This window comes from Chamaea fasciata, unplaced genomic scaffold (genome assembly GCF_029207755.1).
Source record: "Chamaea fasciata isolate MVZ Bird 193981 ecotype frontalis unplaced genomic scaffold, bChaFas1.0.hap1 SCAF_15, whole genome shotgun sequence".
Taxonomy (NCBI): domain Eukaryota; kingdom Metazoa; phylum Chordata; class Aves; order Passeriformes; family Sylviidae; genus Chamaea; species Chamaea fasciata.
Window position 1 is genome coordinate 9836042 of NW_027094100.1, and position 23537 is coordinate 9859578.

General features: G+C 55.3%; 1 protein-coding gene across 1 annotated transcript; it reads left to right on the forward strand.

Moving 5' to 3' along the window:
* The first annotated feature begins 1759 nt into the window (after window positions 1–1759).
* Window positions 1760–22700, forward strand: NDST1 (N-deacetylase and N-sulfotransferase 1). Its single transcript, XM_066197105.1, has 15 exons — window positions 1760–1834; window positions 13048–13947; window positions 14514–14996; window positions 15216–15303; window positions 15527–15681; window positions 16727–16912; window positions 17282–17410; window positions 17569–17751; window positions 18085–18181; window positions 18334–18457; window positions 18627–18801; window positions 19016–19186; window positions 20027–20136; window positions 20867–20969; window positions 21074–22700. Exons 2-15 carry the CDS (start codon window positions 13438–13440, stop codon window positions 21191–21193), a joined length of 2634 nt encoding a protein of 877 aa, XP_066053202.1. The 5' UTR covers window positions 1760–1834; window positions 13048–13437; the 3' UTR covers window positions 21194–22700.
* Window positions 22701–23537: the final 837 nt, after the last annotated feature.

The window sequence follows — 23537 nt, forward strand, 5'->3', positions numbered from 1 at the left end:
CCACTGAACTGCTTTCTGACAGATGTGCTGAAGAAGAGCCTGTAGCTTAAAGCATGCAGGAAAGGAATTGGTTTCCTTTGTGTTTGCAAACAGAAGACAGGCAAGAAAAAAAGCTACCTGATACTCATGTAAAATGGCAGAGCTGGTATTAATAAATCCCAGTGCCTTTCTGAGCAGCTGTTTCCAGTGAGTCGTTTTTTCTTTAAAAAAAAAAAAAACAACTCACAAATGCCAGACCTAGAATTCAACAAATTCCTTCTTCTCAGAAGAAATTATTCAGTGGAAAACTTTACCGCTTCAGATTGTGGATTCTGCAGATTGTTCTTGGAGTTTGGTGTGTGCCTTTGATTAGTCATTGCTGGCTTTTTGCTCAATGATTTGTGCATGAATTTCCTCTGGCGGAGGTTAGTATGGCCTCAGAATGCTGCTCCCAGGGGAGATACTTTTTTCAGGCTGAGTTTGCAAATCATTTAAGGCTGAAAAAAAATAATCCCTTTAATACCCTTTACAGCAGTTCACAGTTGAAAAACTTGCTGTTTGTCCTCTTTTGTTTTCTGAGCTTTCAAGTAACTTCGGCATTTGTAAAATATTCAGGGATCTTCAGAGAAAATGCTTGTGAGGGAAGTGAAATGTTTAAGGATAAGAAGTCTTTGACTTCAGTGAACACTTAGAAAATTTGCAGCCATAATAGTCTGCCATTCTTTCTGTCTCTTTCCCTACAACTTCCTTTCTTGTTTTCCTTTTGTTTGTTTATCTGCTTGTTCCATTTGATTGAAATTGCTTCCTCGACTCTTTTTCAGTCGGAAGCTCTCCCAGAGTATGCTGCCTAAACCAAACCCAGCAGACCTTGTGCCACATCTCCTCCCCACGGGCTGTACTTGAAACTTGTCCCCATGGGCTGGACATGAAACCTGACGGGGTTGTCTTAATGCACCACATCCCTTCTAACACGGGCAGTGAGACAGACCTGGGCGGCTCGTGTGGGTGATTAACTCTGGACCGGAGCGTGTCTCCACATGCCGGCGCAGTCCCCAGCAGCCTCCGAGGGCAGGGCAGGAGTGGAGCAGCTCATTTTCTCGCTCTCTGAGGAATGAAGGGAATTTTGTGTGTGTGCACGCAGGTTGGGGGCAGCCAGCCAGTAACACGGATGTGGCCCTTGAGCTTATCTTGAAGTCAGGGGGGAAGAGCTGAAATGATGTGATACCAGCACCCTAAAATGACACCTGGGTTCTGCAGATAGGGAGGAGGCTGGAGACGACCTCAGGTTTCAGTAGCTTTAAAAATCTGACACAAAGGGTGTGTGCACACCGGGGGAAGGAGGAAAAGGCTCCGTGTAGGCGACACCCCAGTAACACCAAAACGCACAGCCTGGGCCGTACCCTTCGGACACCCCATCGTGCTCATCCCGGGAAACAGTGGGAATGTGGGGGCCTGGTGGGAGCATCACCGAACACGAGGATCATCACAGGCACCCCGGGCGCGGGGATCTGAGCCCTCCCGCCGGGGGATTATCGCCCGGCTCACGGTCACCCCGGGGGCCGGAGGGGGCGAGGAGCGGGGGGCTGCGCTGGGCAGGGCACGTGTGGCGGGGGCAGCCCCGAGCCCCGCGCACCCCCGGCGCTGCGGCCAGCGCTGTCCCGGCCCAGCCCCGGCCCCGGCCGAGCCGCGGAGCCCCGCGCGGCCCCCGGGGCGGCGCTGGCGGGGGGCGGCGGGGGCGGCGCCTGCCCGGGCGGCGGGCGGGACGCGCCGAGCGGGGCCGGGCCGGCGGAGCGGGCGGCGGCGGCGGCCTGGCGGAGCGGAGCGGAGAGGAGCGGAGCGGGCCCGGCAGCCGCAGGTACGGCCCGAGCGGGGCGGCGGCGCAGACAAAGGGCGGGCGGGGGAGCGGGCTGGCGGCAGCGGGGGCCGGGGCCGCCGGGCCTCGCACCGCCCCGGCCGGGCTGCGCCGGGGACCGGGCCCGGCGGCTCCTCCCGTCCCCCGGGAACGGCGGCACCCCCCGCCCGTCCGCACGGCGGGACGGCCCGGTGCCCTCGGGAGGAGCCGGCCCGGGTGCAGCGGGGATCCGGCGGGGAGCCTCCCGCCCCGAGCCGTCCCGCGGCCCCGCCGGGCCGAGGGGGTCTCCCCGCTCGGGGCTCGGAGCAGGCGGCGAGGCCGCGCGGTGCCCGGGGCTGCCCTGGCCCCGCCGCTCCCGGGCACCGCCGAGGAGCAGTCGAGGCCAAGGTGCAGCACGGCGCGGGGTGCGAGGCCTGGGGCGGCCCCGCTCCCGAGGAGTGCGAGTGGTGGTAACTAAAATCGTGCAGGACCGGAGCAGCCAGGGCAGCGCGGCCAGGGCACCTGGAGGTGCACACCTTGAGCATGGCACGGCTTGCGCAGCCTGGCTGGCGTTCCTGTGGAGCACCTTACCACCCCCTCTGGAAGAGGTCCTGGCATTTTCTCTGCCGCTGGTGAGCTCCTGGGCCTCTCGTGCATAGCCGTGTGTATTATCTCGCCAAGACTTTGGGGTTTGCCTCCACCACCGCATAGGCAGGCTGTCCCCTGCAGATGGGGGCAGCCCCTGATGCCCGGCGGCACAGAAGCCACACCAGCTTGGGCTACCTTTGGCATCACCTGGAAGACTTTGCTTCCCGTGGAGGCTGGTGCTCCCTCCCAGTACTGCAGTCATATCCCAACACCGGGACTCTCCCATCTCGTGATCCCAGCCAGCTGCTGTCACAGCACACCATGGGGATGATTGTCTTCCCACTAACGGTGCTTGCAGGGTTGGGAAACCGGCGCCTTGCAGTGCCCCTTTGTCACCGACAGCCTTGGAACAGCAGCTCTTCCTGCAGCAAAGCAGCATCTTTGTTACTCACGTCTCGAGAGTGGTTTTTACTGGGGCTGGGCTGGTGAAGATGGGGAGTTGAGCAGCCCTGTGCCTGCTCCCCACGGCTGCACATTGGGACCACAGCTGAGGAAGCTGTCCTTTTCCAAATAAAACAACCAGGACAAATTCAATAGGAAATAAGTTCCTCTCTTCTGAGTGAACTTGCCGTGGGTGGAGAAGAAGGAAATTAAACAATAGAAAAAACGTGCAGGGCTTGATATGGCAGGAAAATAAACCCCAGTGCTGTTGGCTTCTGGCAGAATGGCCAAGCATCTTCCCTTTGCCTATGTCAGTGTTCATTTTGGGCAAAGACAGTGAAGGCAAAGCTCATGTTTCCCAGTGCCCCTCCATGGCTGGGGCGTCCATGTGTGGGTATGGGGAAGCCAGGACCTCCCCATGCCACCCACCAGGGTCACCTCACCCAGCCCCAGTACATGCCATGACACCCCACCAGCTGCAGCCCCCAGATTTGCCCCTTGCAACCTGGAGCTGCTGGTGTGGGACATGGATGCTGGCAGGGAAGCTCACACACACAAAGCCCTTCCCGCTTCCTGTGCCTTTGGGAAGCAGGTGGGTCTGGTATGATTTTGTTTGGATGGGGTTGGAAAATCCATCCCACCAACATACAGGTAAACAGACTTTTTCTTACAAGTTGTTTTGGGTTTTCCCCCCCTTCTCTGTAAGAACTGTAGAACAGGACACATTTAATACGCTGTTGGTGGTAATTTAAACTGAAGGAAGAAGACACCTCATAAGTCAAAAGCCAGGCTGGAATGAACAGGGAATGATTAATATTTTCTTCAGTAGCGTGTCATGGTGAAGTATGGCACAGCCAAGTATGTCCCTTCTGCAGAGTGTCACCATCAGCACCTGCCTGTCTCCTTCCACAGGGTTTTTTAAGCAGGTTTGATTTTGGGATATCTCTGGGTGCTGGGCTGAGGATGGAGGTCTGTGGGCCCACCATCTTGGCCAGCTTCTGACTGCATGCTGGAGATGGAGCTGCTCTCTTGGCTCTCTGTGCTCTGAGGCAGAGTCAGGGAAGGCTTTGCCTAAAAGGATTGGGGGTTTTTTTTTGTGTAATTCCACCTTCTAGATGTACCTTAATGAGTTGTGGTTTTATTTTTGGCTGTTGAGGTAGAGCTTGCCAGAATAAAGTCAGGACTCAGGACAAGAGAAGCAAGATACTAAGTTCTTATGTCTTGTGTTTGCTTCATGGCCTCAGAGGACAGGGGCTTCCAGTCTGTCTCACTGATGTTTCCAGCCCTTTTAACTTCAGGACCTCATGACAGCCCTTGACTTCCCTGTTTGATTTTGGCTGAGGTGGTGGCATTGCTTTGTGCCATTCTCACGTCTATGTTGGTGGTATGGGAACTTGACACAGGGGCAGGAGGACCTGGTTGGAGGGAAAGTGGGACACTGCTTTCTTGGAGACCATCCTACAAACCTTGGGGGCTGTGACCAGTCTGCAGGTGCCAGTGGGAGGTGGTGCCCCCTGTGCCCACTCTGTGCCTGTCCCCAGGTGTGGAGGAGCAGGACCCCTGGAAGGGCTGGAGTCACACCCTGCGGACACGGAGAGTTGGTGGCCTGTAGCTTATGATTCATGTTGTTTTCCTGCAACAGCCACTGACTGTAATGTCAGAGCTTGCAGAAGACTAATCAATATCGAGCTATAAATCCCGTATGTGACTGCAGCCAGTGGCCAGGGGGCTGGGATTGGGAGCACCTCAGTTCCCACATCCTCCCCAAAACCACCAGGACCTTGCTGCAGCCTTTTGCCCCTGGAAGGGGACAGGATCCTCTGCACTACTTTCAGGTGGCACAAGCCTTCCTAAAGGGGTTTAGGAAGGTCAAGAGATCCCTAAATGGGTGGTATCCCAAGAGGAACTACCCTGGTACTTATGGTGGGCATGTCCTGAGTTCAGCCCTGCTACAGATCTGGTGAAAGCTGTGGAAATGGAGATTGTCTTGGAGAGATCAAGACTCTCTTTTGGGACCTCTGCCCTGTTGTCCTGCTTTTGCCAGGCAACCAAAAATATCTTGGAATTTACATTCACTGATGTAAAGTAGGGAAGAAGTGTTTCCTGTCTCTGAGCTTGGGCATGCTGAGGGTTGGATGTACAGTGAGGGATGTCCAGCTCAGCTCCTTCTGCCACACAGGAAGATGTGTGTTTCACCCCAATGCTCTGTGGGTGTTTAGGAAGGATGACAGCCCCTAGGATGTTGCTGTGCCTCGGGGGAGCCTTCTGCTCTCCTGGCTCTGCTTCCCAGCTCTTGGCAAAACCTGGATGCCTTCTAGCTACTTGTCAGTGCCCCACCAAGTATTCCCCTTCCTTTCCAACACTGTCTGCATCATCATGGCCTTGTACAGCCCTGCAGCCCCAGGGCTTGGAGCTCTTAAAAAAAGGGGATGCATTAAAAAGTGTTAACTGCACAGTCCTGAAGTATGGCTGCGAGTGCTGTCAGTGTCTGGACACTTGGCTCAGGCCATTTTCAGTCTCCTCCATTGGCCTTAATCCATCCCTTGCTGTGCTGGTACACTGTTGGTATCATGGATTTATGTCGGAGAGTGGGATTGAGGCCAGGAGGGAAGGAGTTGGTGCAGATGGGGCATGACAGGTTGGTTCCTCAAGCATTTGCTTGCCTTGGAGCCCCTGCAGAGGAGAAGGAGAGGACTGATTCTGGAGCAGGTAAACCAAAGCAACGTACTTCCGCTGGACATGCCATTAGGTTCCTGCAGCCTCAGACCTGGATCTGGAAATAGGAGAGGCAAGAGGCAGCTCAGATGCCAGCAGCTCTGCATGTTGGGGGCAAGTGTGGCCTTTGCCAGTGCTGTTCTTGGGGGTGAAAACAAATTCTCAAACGAATCTTGCAAGTGTCCCCTGTGCTCTGTGCCTGTTCCTGCTCCCTGTGTTTTCCCTGGGCTGCTGAGCCTTGCAGCCTCTGGTACATTTTAAGGGTGACAAAGTTTATATGCAGAGGTAATGTCTTTTATTAGCCTAACTAATACCTTTAGGAAAAAACAGATGTGCTCTTGGGCCTGAGAAATGCCTGAGCAGCCAAAATGTGTCGCTTGTTCCAACTGTGTCCATTGGTCTAATAAAAGATGTGACCTCCAGCCTGTCCCAGCCATGACCTTGGAGCATGCTGGCCCTGGAAGCGTCCTGCCTGTGCGTCAGTGTGTGCTGCCCAGCCCTTCCCAAAGGACCTGTCACCCCGGAGCCATCGCAGGGACACACCCACGTCACGGCAGGGGCTGCTCTGACTTCTAACTCAACACTGGCTGCCAGCACCTGGCCCTGCGGGTGCTTTGGGCTCCTGGCAGCGTCTGTCCTGGCAGACTGCAGGGAAGTGGAGGTCAGAGGCAGCTCAGAAAAGCACTGGGGCGTCATGCAGGATGGATGTGGTCTGACAGGAGCATCCCGGGGAGCTCCTGGGAGGAGGGAGCAGCTCCATCCTTGCAGGGTTTTCTCTGGAATGTGGGCACTGGCGGGGGGTTGGTTGCTCTGTGTGAGCTGGTTCATGATGTGGTTTCATGGATTCTGCTTTGGCACAGTGCTGGTTTGGGGCCGGGTTAGCACTCGCAGGGCAGCCTGTGCTCCCCAGAACAGCTGGCAGTGCTGTGGCAGGATGGCTCTGCTCTCTTACCAGCTTGGGAAGCTGTCAAGCAAAGGAAGCAGCTGGCCCATCCCGTGGGGCTCACAGTGCTGCCATGGCTGAGCACAGGGAATCTCTGCTGCCTTAAGGCTCTCTGAGATCCAGTGCCACCCTCACACTTGTGGCAGGACCAGCATCTCTGCAGAGAAAGTCTGGCCAAGCCAAGTGTCATCGAGAGGCTTTCAGTCCGTGTTTTTTTTGGATAGGAGTCCCTGTGTGACCTGCTTGTGAGAGGGCAGGCTGCCACTCCGGTGAAATATAAAAATTCATGTGAGATTATTTTCCCCTCGTCCTTTTTCTTTTTAAAATACTCGGGATTCAGACCCTGATTATCCAGAAAGGTTCTTGGGTGCTTGGAAAGCCACAGGAACCGACACGGCACATTTCGAAGCAGGAAAACCCAATTCACTGAGTGGATTTTTTCCCCCTGTGAACCCACTTAAAATTCATGGGGAGTTTTGTCGGTAAGAACCTGTTTCAATTAACAGACAAAAGAAACTCTCCTCGTTAAGCGCCTCTTTCAATTAAGGTTTGGGAGAATTCCCCAAGCTCTGCTCCGAGGCTGTTCCCAAGGATTCGAGGACAAAAAATACCCCTGAGGAGGAGTCACCTGTGAAGGGCTTCAGCTTTTTTTGGGGGGGGGGGGGTTGTTGCAGTGACACAACCCAAACCATATCCTGGCTGTTGGGGTGTTTTGTTGGGATGGTGTTGGGGATCATCGGTGCTGAGGGATCAGCTGCCCAACCCCAGTGTCCCTGGGGCATAGGAACACTAATGACTGCTGCTAATTGCTGGCCTAGTTTGTGGAGGAGACTGATTTCATGTGGGTGTTGGGACATGGCGAGGTGCTCTTCCGGATCAGGACGCTGAGGACAAGGAGGGTGGGAGCCACTGGTGCCCCAGGATCAGAAATGGGGTGATCTCTGCAGAGGGTTCCTCTGTACAGCCTCACTGACGGGGCTGGGGCACCCTGGGGCTGGGGAATGGGGTGGGAGATGGGGATTAGCAGGGACGGGACCTTGAGATGTGGGTTTGAGATGGGTTTGCTAGAACTAGTCTTAGAAACCCACCAGTTGGGCTTGCCAGCTGCTCTGCCATGGAAAGTTTTAATCCAGAAACCTCGCCCAGTTTTTAAGGATTTCGATTTTTTAAAAATTTCTTCAGGTTTTTTCTCCCCTAAAAAATCAGCATATACATGCCACACATTAAACCTTGTTTTTTCATCCCTCTGCAGGCAATGAGTTGTTCTCATGGTTGTTTTTTTGAAGAAAACTTGAGAAAAACATTACTTTCATCTTTTGCAGTAAAACTGAAGTGCTAACAGGGCTTTCTGGGTGAAAAAATGCCTCTTCCAGAGCTGGACACTTTGACTAAATATAACTTTCATAAAGTGAAAATTCTTAACCACTTTCACTGGGCTCATTGCTCATATTGGTTTATTTCCCCCAAGTGCAGGAAGGTGGTGGGCAGGCAGAGCCAGAGGTTTATTTCCAGAGGGGAGTGAGGTGGCAAGGGGGAGCTTGGTTCAGCAATCCAGGTGAATGCTCCAACTGCTCATTTCTGGCCAGGCTCTATAAATGAAATCTTAACTAAAAAGAGCAGAGAAAAAGGGAGGATTTTCCTGCTGTAGGCCTCGTGGGGTGGAAATTCTCTAGACCTTATAAATCATGGATGAGTTTTCCTGATACTCTCTTGTGTTTGGTCATATCCAGCCTGTGCGTGAAGGGGAGAAGCTGAGCCAGGTGGGTTTGCAGTGGGAGCAGCACCAGTGGCTGCCTGTCACTGCCTGTCTCAAGGTCAGCTGCTGGGGCTATTGGTCCATTTTTAACTTGGCATCTCTTGGGCACTGTCACAAGGCTGGTGTCCTCAGGAAAGGAGCACTGGGATTGTCCCTCTCCCAGAGCAGGGTGTTTTTCTCCCTGGTAGGTTGTAACTACTGTTTGCAAAGCACTTAAGCAGCCTATGTAATCTACCACTAAGATGCTCCTTATCTGGCATTACAGAACCTCCGGCGAGTGGGTGACTGGGACAAGCTCCTTTCTGCTCCTCTGTGTCCTTCTCTGTGTTTTCCCCTCTCTGCTCCACATCCCTCCCCCCTGCCCCTGCACCCAGGCTTTGCAGCTTGGCACAAGACAAAGAAATGTCCCTACAGCTCTTCCCTCTGTCCAAGTGTCTTGGGCCCATCCTAAAGGCTCTCTCAGACTGTCAGGATGTGGGGATCACCAGGAGAAACTCTTGGGTTTTCAGTGGCTGAAGTTTTTATGCTGGATTTCTCTTCCTGGGCTGTATGGCTTTGTCTTCTGTGGCACAGGGCTTGTGCCCCAGCTCCAGTAACATCCTGATGGGATCATCACACCACCATGCACCACAGTAAAGGAGATCTTCTCCTGATTGTGCCTTCTCTTGGTCAGTGGGTCCAGCCGTGGCTGGGGAGGGAGTAGATGGAGGCAGGGGCAGACAGTGGTCCTTCACACCCTGAGATAGCTCTTTCCTCTTGCCAGTGCTTGCAGCTGTCTGCAGATATTTGCAGTCGTAGCTGGGATCACTGTCATTTAGAGCTGATATAGGCAGCAGTGCAGAGGTGGGTGTTTAAAGGCCATTTTTTCATGCCAGTTACTTTTTCATTTTCAAAGCAGCCTCCCCTGTCTTGAGCTTGCAGTTGTCTCTTGAATAATGTGATGGCATTAATCTCCTCTCTAAGGACGTGCTTAGCTCAGTGGTTTTAGATCTGTAGCCCTCTAAATATTACCAGTGAGTGAAGGGGATTCCCTCTAGAGGGACCTTAAACCTATTAATAATAATTTGGCTGCCTTTTGTGCATCTTTTACAGGTAGTGCTGATTCCCAGGGCTGCAGGGCACCACTTGGTGATCGCTGGGGATGCTGGTGAGGGTGCCTGAGGTGTGGGAGAGACAGAAGATGGAGATGGATGAGCACTATCTGCCTGCTGGGGACCTGAGTCCCAGCCTGGCCAAATTTAGACCTTCCAGTAGCCTTTTGCTTTCAAGGGGGAGATGCAGCAGATGTGTAGGTGGGGCTGATCCATCCACATTCCCTGCAGTGGTCGGTTAGGGGAAGAGAAGTGTTGGAGCGAGCAGGAGTGATTGCAAATCACTGAGCTGTGCAATGCAATTTAGCATCCTGCCTCTAAATCCTCCTCCAGCCATGCTTAACCCCCAGGGCTGTCTTACATGGAGAAGTGGAGCTGGCATGGTGGTGAGGAGGTGATTACCCAGCAGTGGTGGGTCTCTCCCTGCAGTGATGAGGAGTGAGAAGCAGGGGTGCCCACCCAAAGGGCACCAGCAGGAGAGGAGCAGGGTGGCCCATCTGGCTGTGATGTTTAGGATGTGGCTTCATCTCAGTGGGTTGAATGTTGGAGGTTTGGGAGCTACTAGAATTGGGGACCGAGGTTCTTGCACAAAATCTTGGAGTGTCTTCTGCGTAGCAGTGGATGCCTGCTCCTCCTCTTCTGCCTTTCCAAAGTGGTGCAGGGGAAATGTGTGAGCAATTTCTTGCTCTGTCACAGCCGTGGTTTTGAGCTCACCTCTTGTCTCTGGGCCATGGGCTTGGGACAGTTGATTTATCCAACAGATGGGACTTGTGAACTGCCTGATCTTCACTGCTTGCACCTGCAGCCAGACCTGTTCCACCCCTCAATAAATCAAACCCTGCTGTGGTTGTCTTCTGGGATCACTGACCCTTCCCTCTCCTCCGGATCTGTTTGCACTTCCTTGCTTATATTAAATCCTTCCATTGCATCTCTGCAAAATCTCACTGGTATTTAAAGGAAGAGTGCTGTAAGCCACTAATGGAGATGGTTTCATTCCCTCTCATCCCATCCGGTGCCTCCCTGACTTTCTGGGGTGCAGTGGTTCCTCAGGCAGTATTTGTGGAAAATAACTCTGGGCAGGGGGAAACCACCACCCCCAAACTGCACCAGGGGGTGCGTTTTGAAAAGCTTTTCAAACGGTTTTTCCCTTCCTCCTGCAGCTCTCTTAGATTTGAAGTGCTGATAGTAAAGGGCATCCCTGTCCCCTGGTTGCACTCCCTGCCCGTCCTGGGGTCGGATCCGGCTCCGCGGGGTGCTCCGGGCTTCCAGCCACGCCGGGAAGCTGCTTGGATGCTGATTGTGTTTGTCAGGGCAGCCGGATTAAGAGCACAGTGGCTAAGCCTCCTCACTGAGCCTCCTCTCCAGAGGAGTCTTTGCCAGGGCATTGCTCAGAAACCCACGAGAAAAGAGCATTTTCCAGGGTTCTTTCTCCTGGGGTCATTGATGTGCAGCTGTGGCTGAACACCCTTCTGGTGATGGGAGCCTGCCAGCACCGATTTTGGGGGCCTGAGGTCTGTGTGTAGGACTCAGGCTGACATTTCCAGCTGGTGCCTTTTAAATAACCACTGTGGTTTTAAAAGGCACCTGAGCAGCATCTAAAAATCAGGTTAAAAGGAAGTTTGACCCTGGCTGTCACCTTGCCAGGTCTTGTGGTTTTTAAAATTTTACCATCTTGTTTCCATTTTTGTTTTAGAAAAGCTGTTGGTCTCAAATACTTGTTTTGTGCTTTTGGACATGAACCTGCTTTCTTCTCTGGCAGTGAGCTGTCAGCTCTCCCACCACTGCCAGGACTGTGCAGGGGTTTGCTGGGCAGGATGCAGCCAGTACCCACTTGCACCAGGAAAACCCTGGGCAGGAGCATCCCCACCCTGCAGCATCACCCCAAAGCCCTTGGCATCCTCCCCATGGAGGGTTTGCTCTGGCAGTGAACTGGCAGAGCAGGATTCCTGCCTGCTTCCCGCCATACTGGCAGGTGCTTGGGGCAGGATGCTGCCCATCTTGGTCCCAGCTCACACCTGGCTGCTCTGGGGGTCCAGTGCTGGCTGCACCCCCTGCCTGGGCAGGCTTTGACGTGGCAGCTTGGGGAGCCTCAGCCGGCGTCTGGCTGGAGATGCTGTCTCCAAAGCCTGGTCATTAAGTACCAGTAATGAAAAGCTCTTAGGAGAAAATGGACTAATGAAGCACCTTTGGAAATGGCAGGTGATGTAGGTGCAGAGCCCTCTTCCCTGTTTCATGGAGGGTGGTACAGGGATGGACACACAGTCCTGTCCATCAGCTGCTGGCTCTGGCGCTTGGCATCAAACCCACTGCTGCCATTTGCCCACCTGTCACTGTGGGAATGCAGCTGCCAGCACCCACTGCTCCTGGCAGATGAAAGAAATGGAGAGGGAGTGGGATGGCACACAGCCAGGCTGGATAATGCATTCCAAGCTCTCTGCATCCCTAGGTGGAGAGACTCCCTCTGCACAAGCACACCCCTAAAATCGAATGACCTGGAGAAGTGGCCTGTTGCAAAAACCCCGGGGGGCTGTTGTCTCAGGGATGCTGGAGGGGCAGAAGGGGTGAGGTGGAACAGGCAGGACGCACCTCAGGGGGGCTAAGGAGAGAAGGTGCTTCTCTCTTGGTCGTGCCTGGAGATCATCCATGTGCACAAAGATAAATTACAAATCAATAAACCCAGCTGTTCCACCATTCCCAGCACAGCCAGCACGGGGAGGTTTCTGGTGTGTCACAGAGATGGTGAAGGAGGAGACGGTGATGGAGGCTGGAAGGAGACTGGCTGCCAGCAGCACCTACGGGGCCTGGCTGAAGCAGTGCCATGTCGGCAGGGTTGGGAAGCGCTGCGTGGAGCAGGAGTTGCTGCTGGGAAGGGCAGGGATGACAGGATTACCCTGCCAAGCCCCAGCCTGTAATCCACAGTGCCGCTCAGCCGGCCACGTTTAATCCTGTTAGGAGCCCGGCTGGTGTCAGCAGGGAGGGTGCTCAGCCACGGTGCTGGCAGGGCACAGGGACTCCTGCCCTTGTCCCCAACGCTGGTAGTGAGTTTGAGGACAGTGCTGTGAGTCACTTTTTTTCTTTAAACACATTGACCTCATCAGTCTGTCCCCCAGGTGGCTTCACCTTCTGGCAAGCAGTGCTCGTTGTTTTCCTTTTCTTTTTTCAAATGAGCCTTTCACAGGGAAGACAAAAATATTCCCAAGGTCCGTTTGGCTCCACGTGGACACTCCCACATGCCCATCTCGGTGACCTTGGCTGGCGGCTGCGGGCTCGGCCTTGAGCTGCCCAGCTGGCAGGCTCCCCATGTCCCTCCTGTGTCCCTCTCTGCCAGCTGAGCTGGGCCATGGGGGGCTCAGACCACCCCCCTTTCTCCTCAGCAGAGTGCAGCTCCTGCTGGGCACAGGGAGGAACGGGGCTGCTTCTCCAGCTGCTTGAGGTTCCAGAGGTTCCCAGGGGCTGGGGGCTCCCCTCCATAGCACCTGGTGATGCACCTGCACTCCAGGTGCACCCACAGCTGGGATCCCGTGGCACGGCTGCGCTCCTGCTGCATCCCTGGCACCATCGGGAGCTCACGGCATTCTTGTGGCAAGCCCTGGCATGCCAGCAAGCTCGTGAGGGCTCTGCTGGGGCTGTCTCACTGGCAGAAATAACAGCAGCAGCAGCGCTGGCACTGTCCCTGCCCTCTCATCCCACCTCTCTCTCTCAGGGCGCCGTGTGGAGCCGGGGAAGCAGGGATCGACCATGCCCACATTGCCACCACCAACCACGCCGAGGCCACCCGCCGCCCCCTCGCCCCGCTGAGGCCATGGAGCTGCTGCTGCTGCTGCTGCCGTCACCGCAGGAATTTTGGCTCGGCAAGGGGACTCTTGGTGCCTCTGCCATGGTGACATGAAGCAGACGGCGAGGGACGCCCGGCTGCTGGAGGGGAGAGAGCCTGCACTGGCAGCCTGCTAGTATTTTAATTTATTAGTAGTATTCAGTTTGATTTTACCTAAATTTTTGTTGGTTGGTTGGTTGCTTCTTCCCCTCCCCGGGGCTCGTCAGGGGAGGGGGCGGGCAGGGGAGAGGGTCCCCACCTCACCCAGCGGATGCAAGGATGACTGTGCTGGCCAGGGCCAGGCGGGGTATCTGGCAGCTCTCTCCGCAGGTGGTGTTGCTCCTGCTCTTTGCCTTCTGCCTGCTCAGTGTTTTCGTCTCTGCTTATTATTTATATGGGTGGAAAAGGGGCTTGGAGCCCTCCGGGGACGTGGTGGGGCCGGACTGCGACGAGCCCAAGGTCGCCCCTTCCCGTTTGCTGCCACTGAAGACCCTCAAGGTGGCCGACTCCTCCCGCACGGACCCCTTGGTGCTGGTCTTCGTGGAGAGCCTCTACTCCCAGCTGGGCCAGGAGATTGTGGCCATTTTGGAGTCGAGTCGCTTCAAATACAGGACAGAGATTGCCCCGGGGAAGGGGGACATGCCCACGCTGACCGACAAGGACCGGGGACGCTTTGCACTCATCATCTACGAGAACATCCTCAAGTACGTCAACCTGGACGCCTGGAACAGGGAGCTGCTGGACAAATACTGTGTGGAGTATGGCGTGGGCATCATCGGCTTCTTCAAGGTAAGGGGGTACGTGGGGCAAACCAAGATCCCATGGCCAGGCCAGATGTGAGCCCTGGTGTCCTGCTGCCCCACGGGGACTTTGCCCTCCTCATGCTTTCTGCAAGCAACGTGAGTTGGTGTGGGGCACAGGCTTCTAGCAGAGGGCACCATCTTAGCTCTCTCCCTTTTTGAAGGGCTGTGTGGCCTTTGGAGATTTTGAGGGAAAAAAACACACTTCTGGGATCACTCTAGTTGCTTTTAGCCCTTGTTTTCCAGCAGTTTTCAAGGGTTTTCCAGACCCTTGCTGGGGTTTGCCAAAAGCATGAACAGGTGTTTTGCTCAGGAGCCCTTCTCCTGCCTAGGGCTCCTAGCCTTGGGGCACTTGGCACATAGGACATGAGCAGGATTGAGTGTGTGAGGGGCCTGAGGGCACCCCATGCTCCAGAGAGGAAGGGGGGAACCCAGAACCTGGATCTCTAGGAGTGATGGGCTGCTCCCTCTGTCGCTGTGGTTGTTGGTGTTCCTTGTGAGCCCCTGCCTCGTCCCCAGTGTCCATCTCCTGTAGCTCCCATTTTCCCCATGCAGGCCAACGAGAACAGCCTTCTGAGTGCCCAGCTGAAGGGCTTCCCACTCTTCCTCCACTCCAACCTGGCACTGAAGGACTGCAGCATCAACCCCAAGTCGCCCCTGCTCTACATCACGCGGCCCAGTGAGGTGGAGAAGGGTGTGCTTCCCGGGGAGGACTGGACTGTCTTCCAGTCCAACCACTCCACCTACGAGCCCGTCCTCCTGGCCAAGACCAAGTCGGCTGAGTCCATCCCGCACATGAGCGTGGACGCTGCACTGCACACCACTGTGATGCAGGACCTGGGCCTCCACGATGGCATTCAGAGGGTGCTTTTCGGCAACAACCTCAACTTCTGGCTGCACAAGTTGGTCTTTGTGGACTCTGTCTCCTTCCTTACGGGCAAGAGGTTGTCTCTGCCCCTTGACCGCTACATCCTGGTGGACATTGATGACATCTTTGTGGGCAAGGAGGGCACACGCATGAAGGTGGAAGATGTCAAGGTGTGTCTCTGCTCTGCTGGCTGAGTGGGTGGGCAGGGCTGGACACTTGTGCTTGCTCAGGGGTGCTCCAGAGATGAACTTTCCTGCCCTCAGAGCCTCCCCTGTCCCTCTGAGAGCCCCTCTGCAAAGTGCTCAGGGACGTTGGTGCTTGTCCTGATGTGGCAGCTGTCCCTGAGGCCACATGCTGAGGACACCTTGCTTTCTCTCCCCTTCTCCCAGGCACTGTTTGACACACAGAATGAGCTGCGCACCCACATCCCAAACTTCACCTTCAACCTGGGATACTCAGGGAAATTCTTCCACACAGGTGAGGAGGGCAAGGGCCCTGCTTCTCCTGCATGTGCTGTGCAGCTGATGTTGGGGCACTAACTGGTGCTCAAAGTGGGTGCTGTCAGGGCTGTAGGAGAGTCCTCAGGCATCCCACCCTATCCTTCCATCACCTGGCCACCAAGAGGGGCTGCCCTTCTCTCTGCCCCTGCTGCACACACAGCTCTCTCTGCTCAGTGGTGACAGCAAGTGTCATGCCACAGGTACTGATGCTGAGGACGAAGGTGATGACCTGCTGCTGTCCTACGTGAAGGAGTTCTGGTGGTTCCCCCACATGTGGAGCCACATGCAGCCTCACCTCTTCCATAACCAATCAGTTCTCGCCGAGCAGATGACCTTAAACAAGAAATTCGCTGTCGTGAGTAAGATGCTGCCTGTGGGGTTGCTTGTGGTGAGGGGAGGATGGTAGAAGAGGAGCAAAGAAGATTCCTGGGGAGCGGCCCCTGCTTTGCTGGAGCAGAAGGACCTGGTGATGTTAAGTCATGTCCCCCATATTGCAGCTGTGTGGGTAAATCCATTTATACTCCAGAACCTAGAGCTAAAGGATTTATCTGCAGCAGCCAACTTGTTGCTGTGGCAGTGAGCTGCCCCAGTGGCTGTTCAAGGGGAGACCCAGTCTGTGCCTGCAGCCGTGCCCACCTGGCCTGGCATTAAGGGGATGCAGAGGTGCAGCCCAGGGGGATGCTCAGCCTGGCACCGTGTGAATCTGTGCTGGGTGATGATGTGGGATCCTGGAGCAGTGGCTGTGCTGGGAGGCTCCGGCTGATGGAAACTCCCTCTACAGGCTGAACTGTCAGGGACATGTTTGGTTGTAAAGGCAGGCTCTGACCTTCAGCTTGGTCAGCGGTTCTCTGTCCTCTTGGGCTGTCCTTTGTGTAGCACTGACACCAGTTCATGCTGTGATTGACTGATGTCCCTCTTGAATCCAAACTGGTAAAGCCAGACCTATTAATAATTGGATCCTCCTAAGAGAGGGATCTTCAACCTAACTTGAATTTATTATCTGATAATTACAAGTGCTTAATTAGAGAGAGACTAAAGCTTTCCTACTTAGGATGGGCAGTGTTCCAGCTCAGAATTTCCAGGCTGTTTTGTATCTACTGAAATAAACCAATCTACAGGCCTGTATCTCCTCACTCAAGAACAACAGCTTGGCTGTGGCTTTTCTGTGGGTGACAGCAGAAGACAGGGATGATTATGGTCTGAATGAAGCAGAGGAGTGGGTGTCCACCCAGCATGGTTTTGTGGAGACAGCCAGGCTTAAGAGAGGATGCAGAGGCACAGCCTTGCCCTGGTTGCTCTCCAGAGGCACAACTACACAGTTTGTAACTGGGAATGGAGAGGGACTGGTTTGTGATTTTGGGGTCTCCACTGTCACCCATTCCACACTCTTTTCTCTGCAGGAGCATGGCATCCCCACTGACATGGGGTACGCTGTGGCCCCCCACCACTCGGGCGTGTACCCTGTGCACGTGCAGCTGTACGAGGCTTGGAAGCAGGTTTGGTCCATCAGGGTGACGAGCACAGAGGAATATCCACACCTGAAACCCGCTCGCTACCGCCGCGGCTTCATCCACAACGGCATCATGGTGGGTGCTGGGCTTTGTCTCTGGTGATTCTCTTCTCCTGCCTCCCCCACCAAAACCAGAGCCTCGGGAGGTGGTTTCTGTGCAGCTCCAGTTTGAGGGGGTTTTTCCCCCTTTCTCATCCTGCATGGGTGAAGCTTGTGTGAAGACAGTTTTTGGCTTTTCCATCTGTCCACATCCTTCCCTTCTGTGTATGAATTCAAGTCAAGGGTGGTGAGGTGGAGTAGAACTGGTCCTGGCCTCTGAGGGATTGAGGCCAGATTCCCCCTTTTTGTTGGGAAGGAAAGGAGACCCAGCTCTCAAAGCCTGGAGGAGGCCATGTGGCCATTTCGTTACCCTGTTTCTTCCATCCATATCTTTTTCCCATCCCAGGTACTCCCCCGGCAAACCTGTGGCCTTTTCACACACACCATTTTCTACAATGAATACCCTGGTGGCTCCAGTGAGCTGGACAAAATCATCAACGGGGGTGAACTGTTCCTGACTGTCCTCCTGAACCCTGTAAGTACTGCCCAGGCAGAGACAGACAAATGTATTGCAGAGCTGTCCTGGCACTGCAGCGGGAGATGTCCCCACTGTCCTCAGCCAGGGTGGGGTTATCTGTGGGATGGCTGCTGGGTGAGGCTCCACTAAGCCCTGCTCTGTCCTCTTGGCTTCAGATCAGCATCTTCATGACCCATCTGTCCAACTACGGCAACGACCGCCTGGGCTTGTACACCTTCAAACACCTGGTCCGCTTTCTCAACTCCTGGACCAACTTGAAGCTGCAGACGTTGCCCCCTGTGCAGCTGGCACAGAAATACTTCCAGATCTTTTCTGAGGAAAAGGACCCACTGTGGCAGGTACCCCTGTGCCTATAACAGGGGGAGTGACCCTGTTTATTGTGCTGGGAGAGGGTAGTGGGGTATAGCTGGCCTTGCTCTGACACTCAGGTAGCTTCCAGCCTGGATTTCCTTCTGATTCCCTGGGTAAGCAATGTTTTTTCACCTGTGGTTGGTTCTGCAGGCAGTGCCAGAACAGAGTTTGTCCTGTAGGCCTGGAGATAAGCCCGGTCTTTGTCCTGCCTGCTGAGCAGGGTGGCCTCCTCATGTGTCTGCTCAGGCTGGAGGGGCTGAGCAGTGGCGTGGGGTGCCATCCAGGCTGCTCTGTCTCTGACCCTGCACTCTGTGTTTCAGGATCCCTGTGAAGACAAACGACACAAAGACATTTGGTCCAAAGAAAAGACCTGTGACCGATTCCCAAAGCTTCTCATCATCGGGCCTCAGAAAACAGGTGCTTCCCTTCACCTTCAGTGCTGTGAGCATGCTGGGAGGCTTGACAGGGCCCCCACACTCCCAAAGAGCCTCTGTCAGCCCTCCTGCCCTGAAGCAGAGCTTGGAGGGAGGTTTGGCCTGTGTCAACTCCCTCTTTCTGTCTGTCCAAAGGAACAACTGCCCTTTATCTCTTCCTGGGGATGCACCCGGACCTGAGCAGCAACTACCCCAGCTCAGAGACCTTTGAGGAGATACAGTTCTTCAATGGACACAACTATCACAAGGGCATCGACTGGTGGGTCTCTGTATTCTGGGGACTGTGCTGGGAGTGCCCATAATTTTGGGCAGGGGAGCAGTAGTACTGTGGGGTTTCCCTTCTGAGTGTGTGAGATGTCAACTCTGAGGGTGGTGCTGGGGCCATCTTGTGGTGCCTGTCTGCCAGCCTCACTCTGTGCCTCCCCCAGGTACATGGAATTCTTCCCCATCCCCTCCAACACCACCTCTGACTTCTACTTTGAGAAAAGTGCCAACTACTTTGACTCTGAAGTGGCTCCCCGGCGAGCTGCAGCCCTGCTGTCCAAGGCCAAAATCATCACCATCCTCATCAACCCTGCAGACCGAGCCTACTCCTGGTATCAGGTGAGCCTCTGCCTCTCCCCTGGATTGGGCAGTCCTGTGGGACCGTGGGCAAGAGGCTTGGTTTGGGATGTGGGGTGACTGCAGATGCCATGCCAGTTGGCTGAACACGATGCACGAGGACACGTTGTGGTGGCTTGGAGAGCCGCTGCACCTCGTGGGCAGCCCAGGATTTGGGTTACCCTGGGGACAAACCTGCCTTGCTCCTGCCTGACAGCACCAGCGAGCTCACGATGACCCGGTTGCCCTGAAGTACACCTTCCACGAGGTGATCACGGCGGGGCCCGAGGCCGCCCCGAAGCTGCGGGCCCTGCAGAACCGCTGCCTGGTGCCGGGCTGGTACGCCACGCACATCGAGCGCTGGCTCAACAGCTACCACGCCAACCAGGTAGGGAGGGCAGCACCCCTGTCCTACAGTGGCAGCACCCAGGGAGCGCCCTCACCCAAGCAGGGGTGTGGGGGAAAGAGATCTTGGATCCAAGGTCTGCTGTGGGGTTGTTCCCATGGGAGCTGTTTTTCTTACACCCTAGAAACCACAGGGAGGGGAGTAAAAGTACCTGGAGAAGGGGCAGAGGGGAGGTGCTTGTGCAAGAAGGGAACCTGGCGATGGATAACACACGTGGATGTCTTTGTGTGGGTTGTCACAGCAGGGTTGAAAGGGAGTGGGGGCAGAGGGCTGTGGGTGGCTCTGTGAGGTCACCCAACACTCACCCTCACTCTTGGCCACAGAACCCTGGGGCTGCCCTGTGTGGAGTCACCACAGCATTGAACAGGACAAAAATAGCAGGTGAAGCTGCCCATAGTTGAAGCTGTCTGCAGGGAAAATGGGAGCTGGATGCCAGCCCTGCTGTGACCCACACAGTGCAGCACTGCTGGAGAGTATGGGATCAATCCCTGAATGATTTTTCCACTGTTGATTAACCTTATAAAGTCTTATTAGCTGCCTGCTGCTACTGTAATTGCTGTGTTGCAATCCCAGCTGCATGTGGGTTGAGTAGCCCTGAGCAGAAGCTCTGATGTTGTCCTGGGTGGGTCCTGGCCCACGCTTTAGTTGCATTTCATTTTCCAGCATCCAGTGTAAGGGAGCACCAGGGCACATTGGTATTTAGCAGGCTGGTGACAGATTTGGCTCCGAGATGACCAGAGGAGTGGTAAAGGTGTCCTCTTGCCTCAGGAGAGCAGGGCTGGGAGCCAGTGACACCTCACCACTGTGCCTTGCTCCCTGCAGATCCTGGTGCTGGATGGCAAGCTGCTCCGAACTGAACCCGCCAAAGTGATGGAGACGGTCCAAAAATTCCTTGGCGTGACCAACTTCATCGATTATCACAAGACCCTGGCGTGAGTCCTTCCCTCAGCTTCTCCCTCCTCCACCCTGCCATTGCTGCCATGCAGTGGGTTGCCCTGGGGACACCCAGCCTTGTCCCAGAGCAGCCCCCAGCCTTGGGCCTCTCCACAGAGCTGCTGTTGATTTTGATGAGGCTCAGCTTCTTCGTGAGACTTATCTAGACATTACAGTGAGGTCACTCCAAGCAGCCCAAGAGCAGCCCTGGGCTCCTGGAACAGAATTCAGGAATGCATTTGTGACACAGATTATGTTATTGAGCCCACTCCTCTCATACATTCCTGAGAGCAGCTGCTGGCTGTGTGGCACCTCTGCAGGTGTCACCTTGCTCTGAGCCTTCCATTAAACCCCGCTGTGGGAATCCTCCTGGGCTCCTAGAGAAATAATAATTTACCTCTGCCAGGGCTTGCCTGTATGTGTCCACCCAAGTGCTGTGGGGCACTTGAGAGCATCCAGGGACAAAGGTGCCAGAGAAAATGATAATTAAACCCAGGTATACTCTGTGCTCCCTCAACAGGGCAATGAATGAGCCTTGGTGGACTGCCTATTGCACAGCTGCAAGGGGTTGTACCAGGGGATGGATGACAAGATGTTAGCTGGGCTGTACATTCCAGAGGTGGAGAAGTGCCCTGTGCAAGGCTGGACAGCAGTGGGACCTGCTGGACGGGATGTCTGTGGAAGGTGTGAGGGGGATAAGAGGGCTGAAGCAGAGCTCTTGATTCACAGGTTTGATCCAAAGAAAGGATTCTGGTGTCAGCTTCTGGATGGAGGGAAAACAAAATGCTTGGGAAAGAGCAAAGGGAGGAAGTACCCCGAGATGGATTCAGATGTGAGTATGCAGAAAGCCTGCTGGGCTGGTCCTGAGCAGGGCTGTGCTGGGGTGGTGGGCTCCAGGCTGGTCCACTGATGCTTCTCTTTGCTTTCCTGTTGCAGTCACGCTCCTTCCTGCGGGACTATTACAGGGACCATAACATAGAGCTCTCCAAGCTCCTGTACAAAATGGGGCAGACGTTGCCCACCTGGCTGCGGGAGGAGCTGCAGAGCACCAGGTAGCTGCTGCTGCCACCCCCCAGCAATACCTGAGCGGGGCTGACCCTGTGCCAGCAGGACCTTCTCAGCAATACCTGGCCTTGGAGGGGACCCCAGGAGCATCACTGGAGGCTTGGAGGGGACCCCCAGGAGCATATGGCTGCACCAGAGGCTTGGAGAGGACCCCCCGGAGCACAGGGCTCCACTGGAGGCTGTCAGAGCAGTGATCCAACTCTGCAATCCCTGTGCTCTCACTTCTCTGCCTGCACCACACCTGTATCTCTTTCATTTTATTTTTCCTTTTTAATTCCTCGTCCCTTCCTGCCCTGCTCTGGCATAGGGAAGTGGCACGAATTCCCCCTTTCTCTGCTCAAAGTGGGTTCCAACTGCCTTGGGCCCGAGGGCAGAACCAGAGCTGGCCCTCACTTCCTGGTCCGAGAGTGGAGGAGCTGTTCTGGGTGCACCGGTGGTGACTTTGCTGAGCAGGAGCAGAGGCATGGAGCTGGTGGAGACCCAAAGCACATGGGAACCCAGACCCACTCCTGCCATCAGCCCCATGGCAGGAAACAGGAGAGTTTGCTGGATTCCCCCAGCACCTACTTCGAAAAGCTGAGAACAAGTTGGATTTTTCTTTCAGAGACTGGGGCACAATTTCTTTGTCATCTCTGTCATCATTTTCAAGCTCCTCAACCTCTGGCACCCCCTCCATGGGCAGTGTGGTGGGAATGTGGCCTAGCAGGAGAAGGGGCTAGCATGCTGGTCTGGGCATACTGGTCCCAGTATGCTCAAGCCCATCCTGCAATCTTGTACACATGTGGTATTTCCTGTGGTAAAGCCAAGTGGTGCCCAGCACACCCTGGCATGGAGGAGAGCTCGGGGGCAGAACGGACATTGGGATAACGGCAATCAGAAGAATGCTGAGAACTTCAAACCTCTTGAATATTAAAAACGAAAGTATTTTAATAATGTTGGGTTTTACGGGGGTGGGGTGGGGGGGTGTTCATTTGGTTCACCTTTTTGCAGGGAGGTGTTTTTCTTCAGTGCCAGAATTTGTACCTAAACCCCGAGGGTTTTACGTGGTCTCTTTGGTTGTTAGATGTGACATGGACAGAGGTCAGTGGGGAAACTGGACGGTTTCCCAGTGGGAGACACGTCTTTGTACCAGAGCTGCAGCCTCTCCCACGCCCTGGGATTTGTTGGTAGAGGAGACTGAGCCATCACGGGTTTACCAGGATAAGAGCCCACGTTTCCCTTTGGATGGAGCTGCCCCGCAGGATGTGGGATGGCAGCGGTTCCGTGGGAGGGGATGCAATGCCCAGGGTGCTGCCCGAGTGGGGCCAGGGCAGTGGGGTGAGTGTGTTTCACTCCCCATGTGAGGGGCCCCACTGGCAGCAGCGTTCCCACATGGATGTTTCACAGGAGCCCCTGTAGCAGCACGTGGGGCCGTGGAGGCTGTGCTGGGGGAGGCTCCCAAGCACTGGTGTAAGGTCCTGTTGAGCCAACTGCTAATAAATGGGGGGCTCTGGTTTTACTTGCTGCTTGTTGCCTGTGTCTCTCCTCGCTGGCACGATCCATCCCTGCCCCTGGGGGTCCTGGCTGCCTTTGGGCCCATCTTTGGGGGGGTTTAGGAAGGGGGTGTGTGGCAGCAGCTCTCCATGCACGAGGTGGCAGCAGCTCACTAGTCCTGGATCCATCCACACTGCACAGCGCCCACAGCCTCTTCTTCCTGGGACAGCATCCAGCACCGACTGTGTTAGCGCTGGGGAGGGATTTGGGGGGCTGGGGGGTCCCTGCTTACCTCCCCCCCCCTGCCCCATTATCCAGTCCCAGCCTGCCCGCCTGTCTGCTGCCTCCCCACTGCCTTCCGCTGCCCGGCCCCTGCGAAGCGCTGCAGGAAACGAAGACGGAGCCTAATTAATCCCAGACGGGTTTGTTTGAACCTGTCGGAGTGACAAACGATGTGTGGTGCCGAAGGAGCCGCCGGATGGAGAGGGGGCTGCAGGGGGAGAACTGGGGGGAACGATGGAGCTGCTTGCCCAGAAGAGGAGGCTGCTAATTCCCAGCCGTGCTGGAACATGTCCAGGCCGTGCACCCACCATGGTTCCCTTCCTTGTGTCCCCAAGCCCAGGAAGAAGGAGTGTCTGGGGCTGTTTGAGGAAACCTCCATCTTGGCCCTGGGCTGCCCCAGGTGGGACCAGCTGCTGCTCTGCTTAGTCCTGAATTAATTGCTGGTTAATTAACAGAGTCATAAGCACAGCTCAGCCCCATGCCATGGCCATGGGGTGCCTGGGAGGATGAGAAGGTCTCTGCCCTCCCACAGCCACAGGAGAGCCCTGTGTGAGGGACGATCTGTTCCCCTTGCCTGTCA

Coding starts and splice junctions, on each gene's coding strand:
- NDST1 (XM_066197105.1), top strand. CDS start 13,438: ATGACTGTGCTGGCCAGGGCCAGGCGGGGTATCTGGCAGCTCTCTCCG. Junction 16,913..17,281: donor TCATCCACAACGGCATCATG/GTGGGTGCTGGG, acceptor TTCCCATCCCAG/GTACTCCCCCGGCAAACCTG. Junction 20,970..21,073: donor ACCCCGAGATGGATTCAGAT/GTGAGTATGCAG, acceptor TTCCTGTTGCAG/TCACGCTCCTTCCTGCGGGA.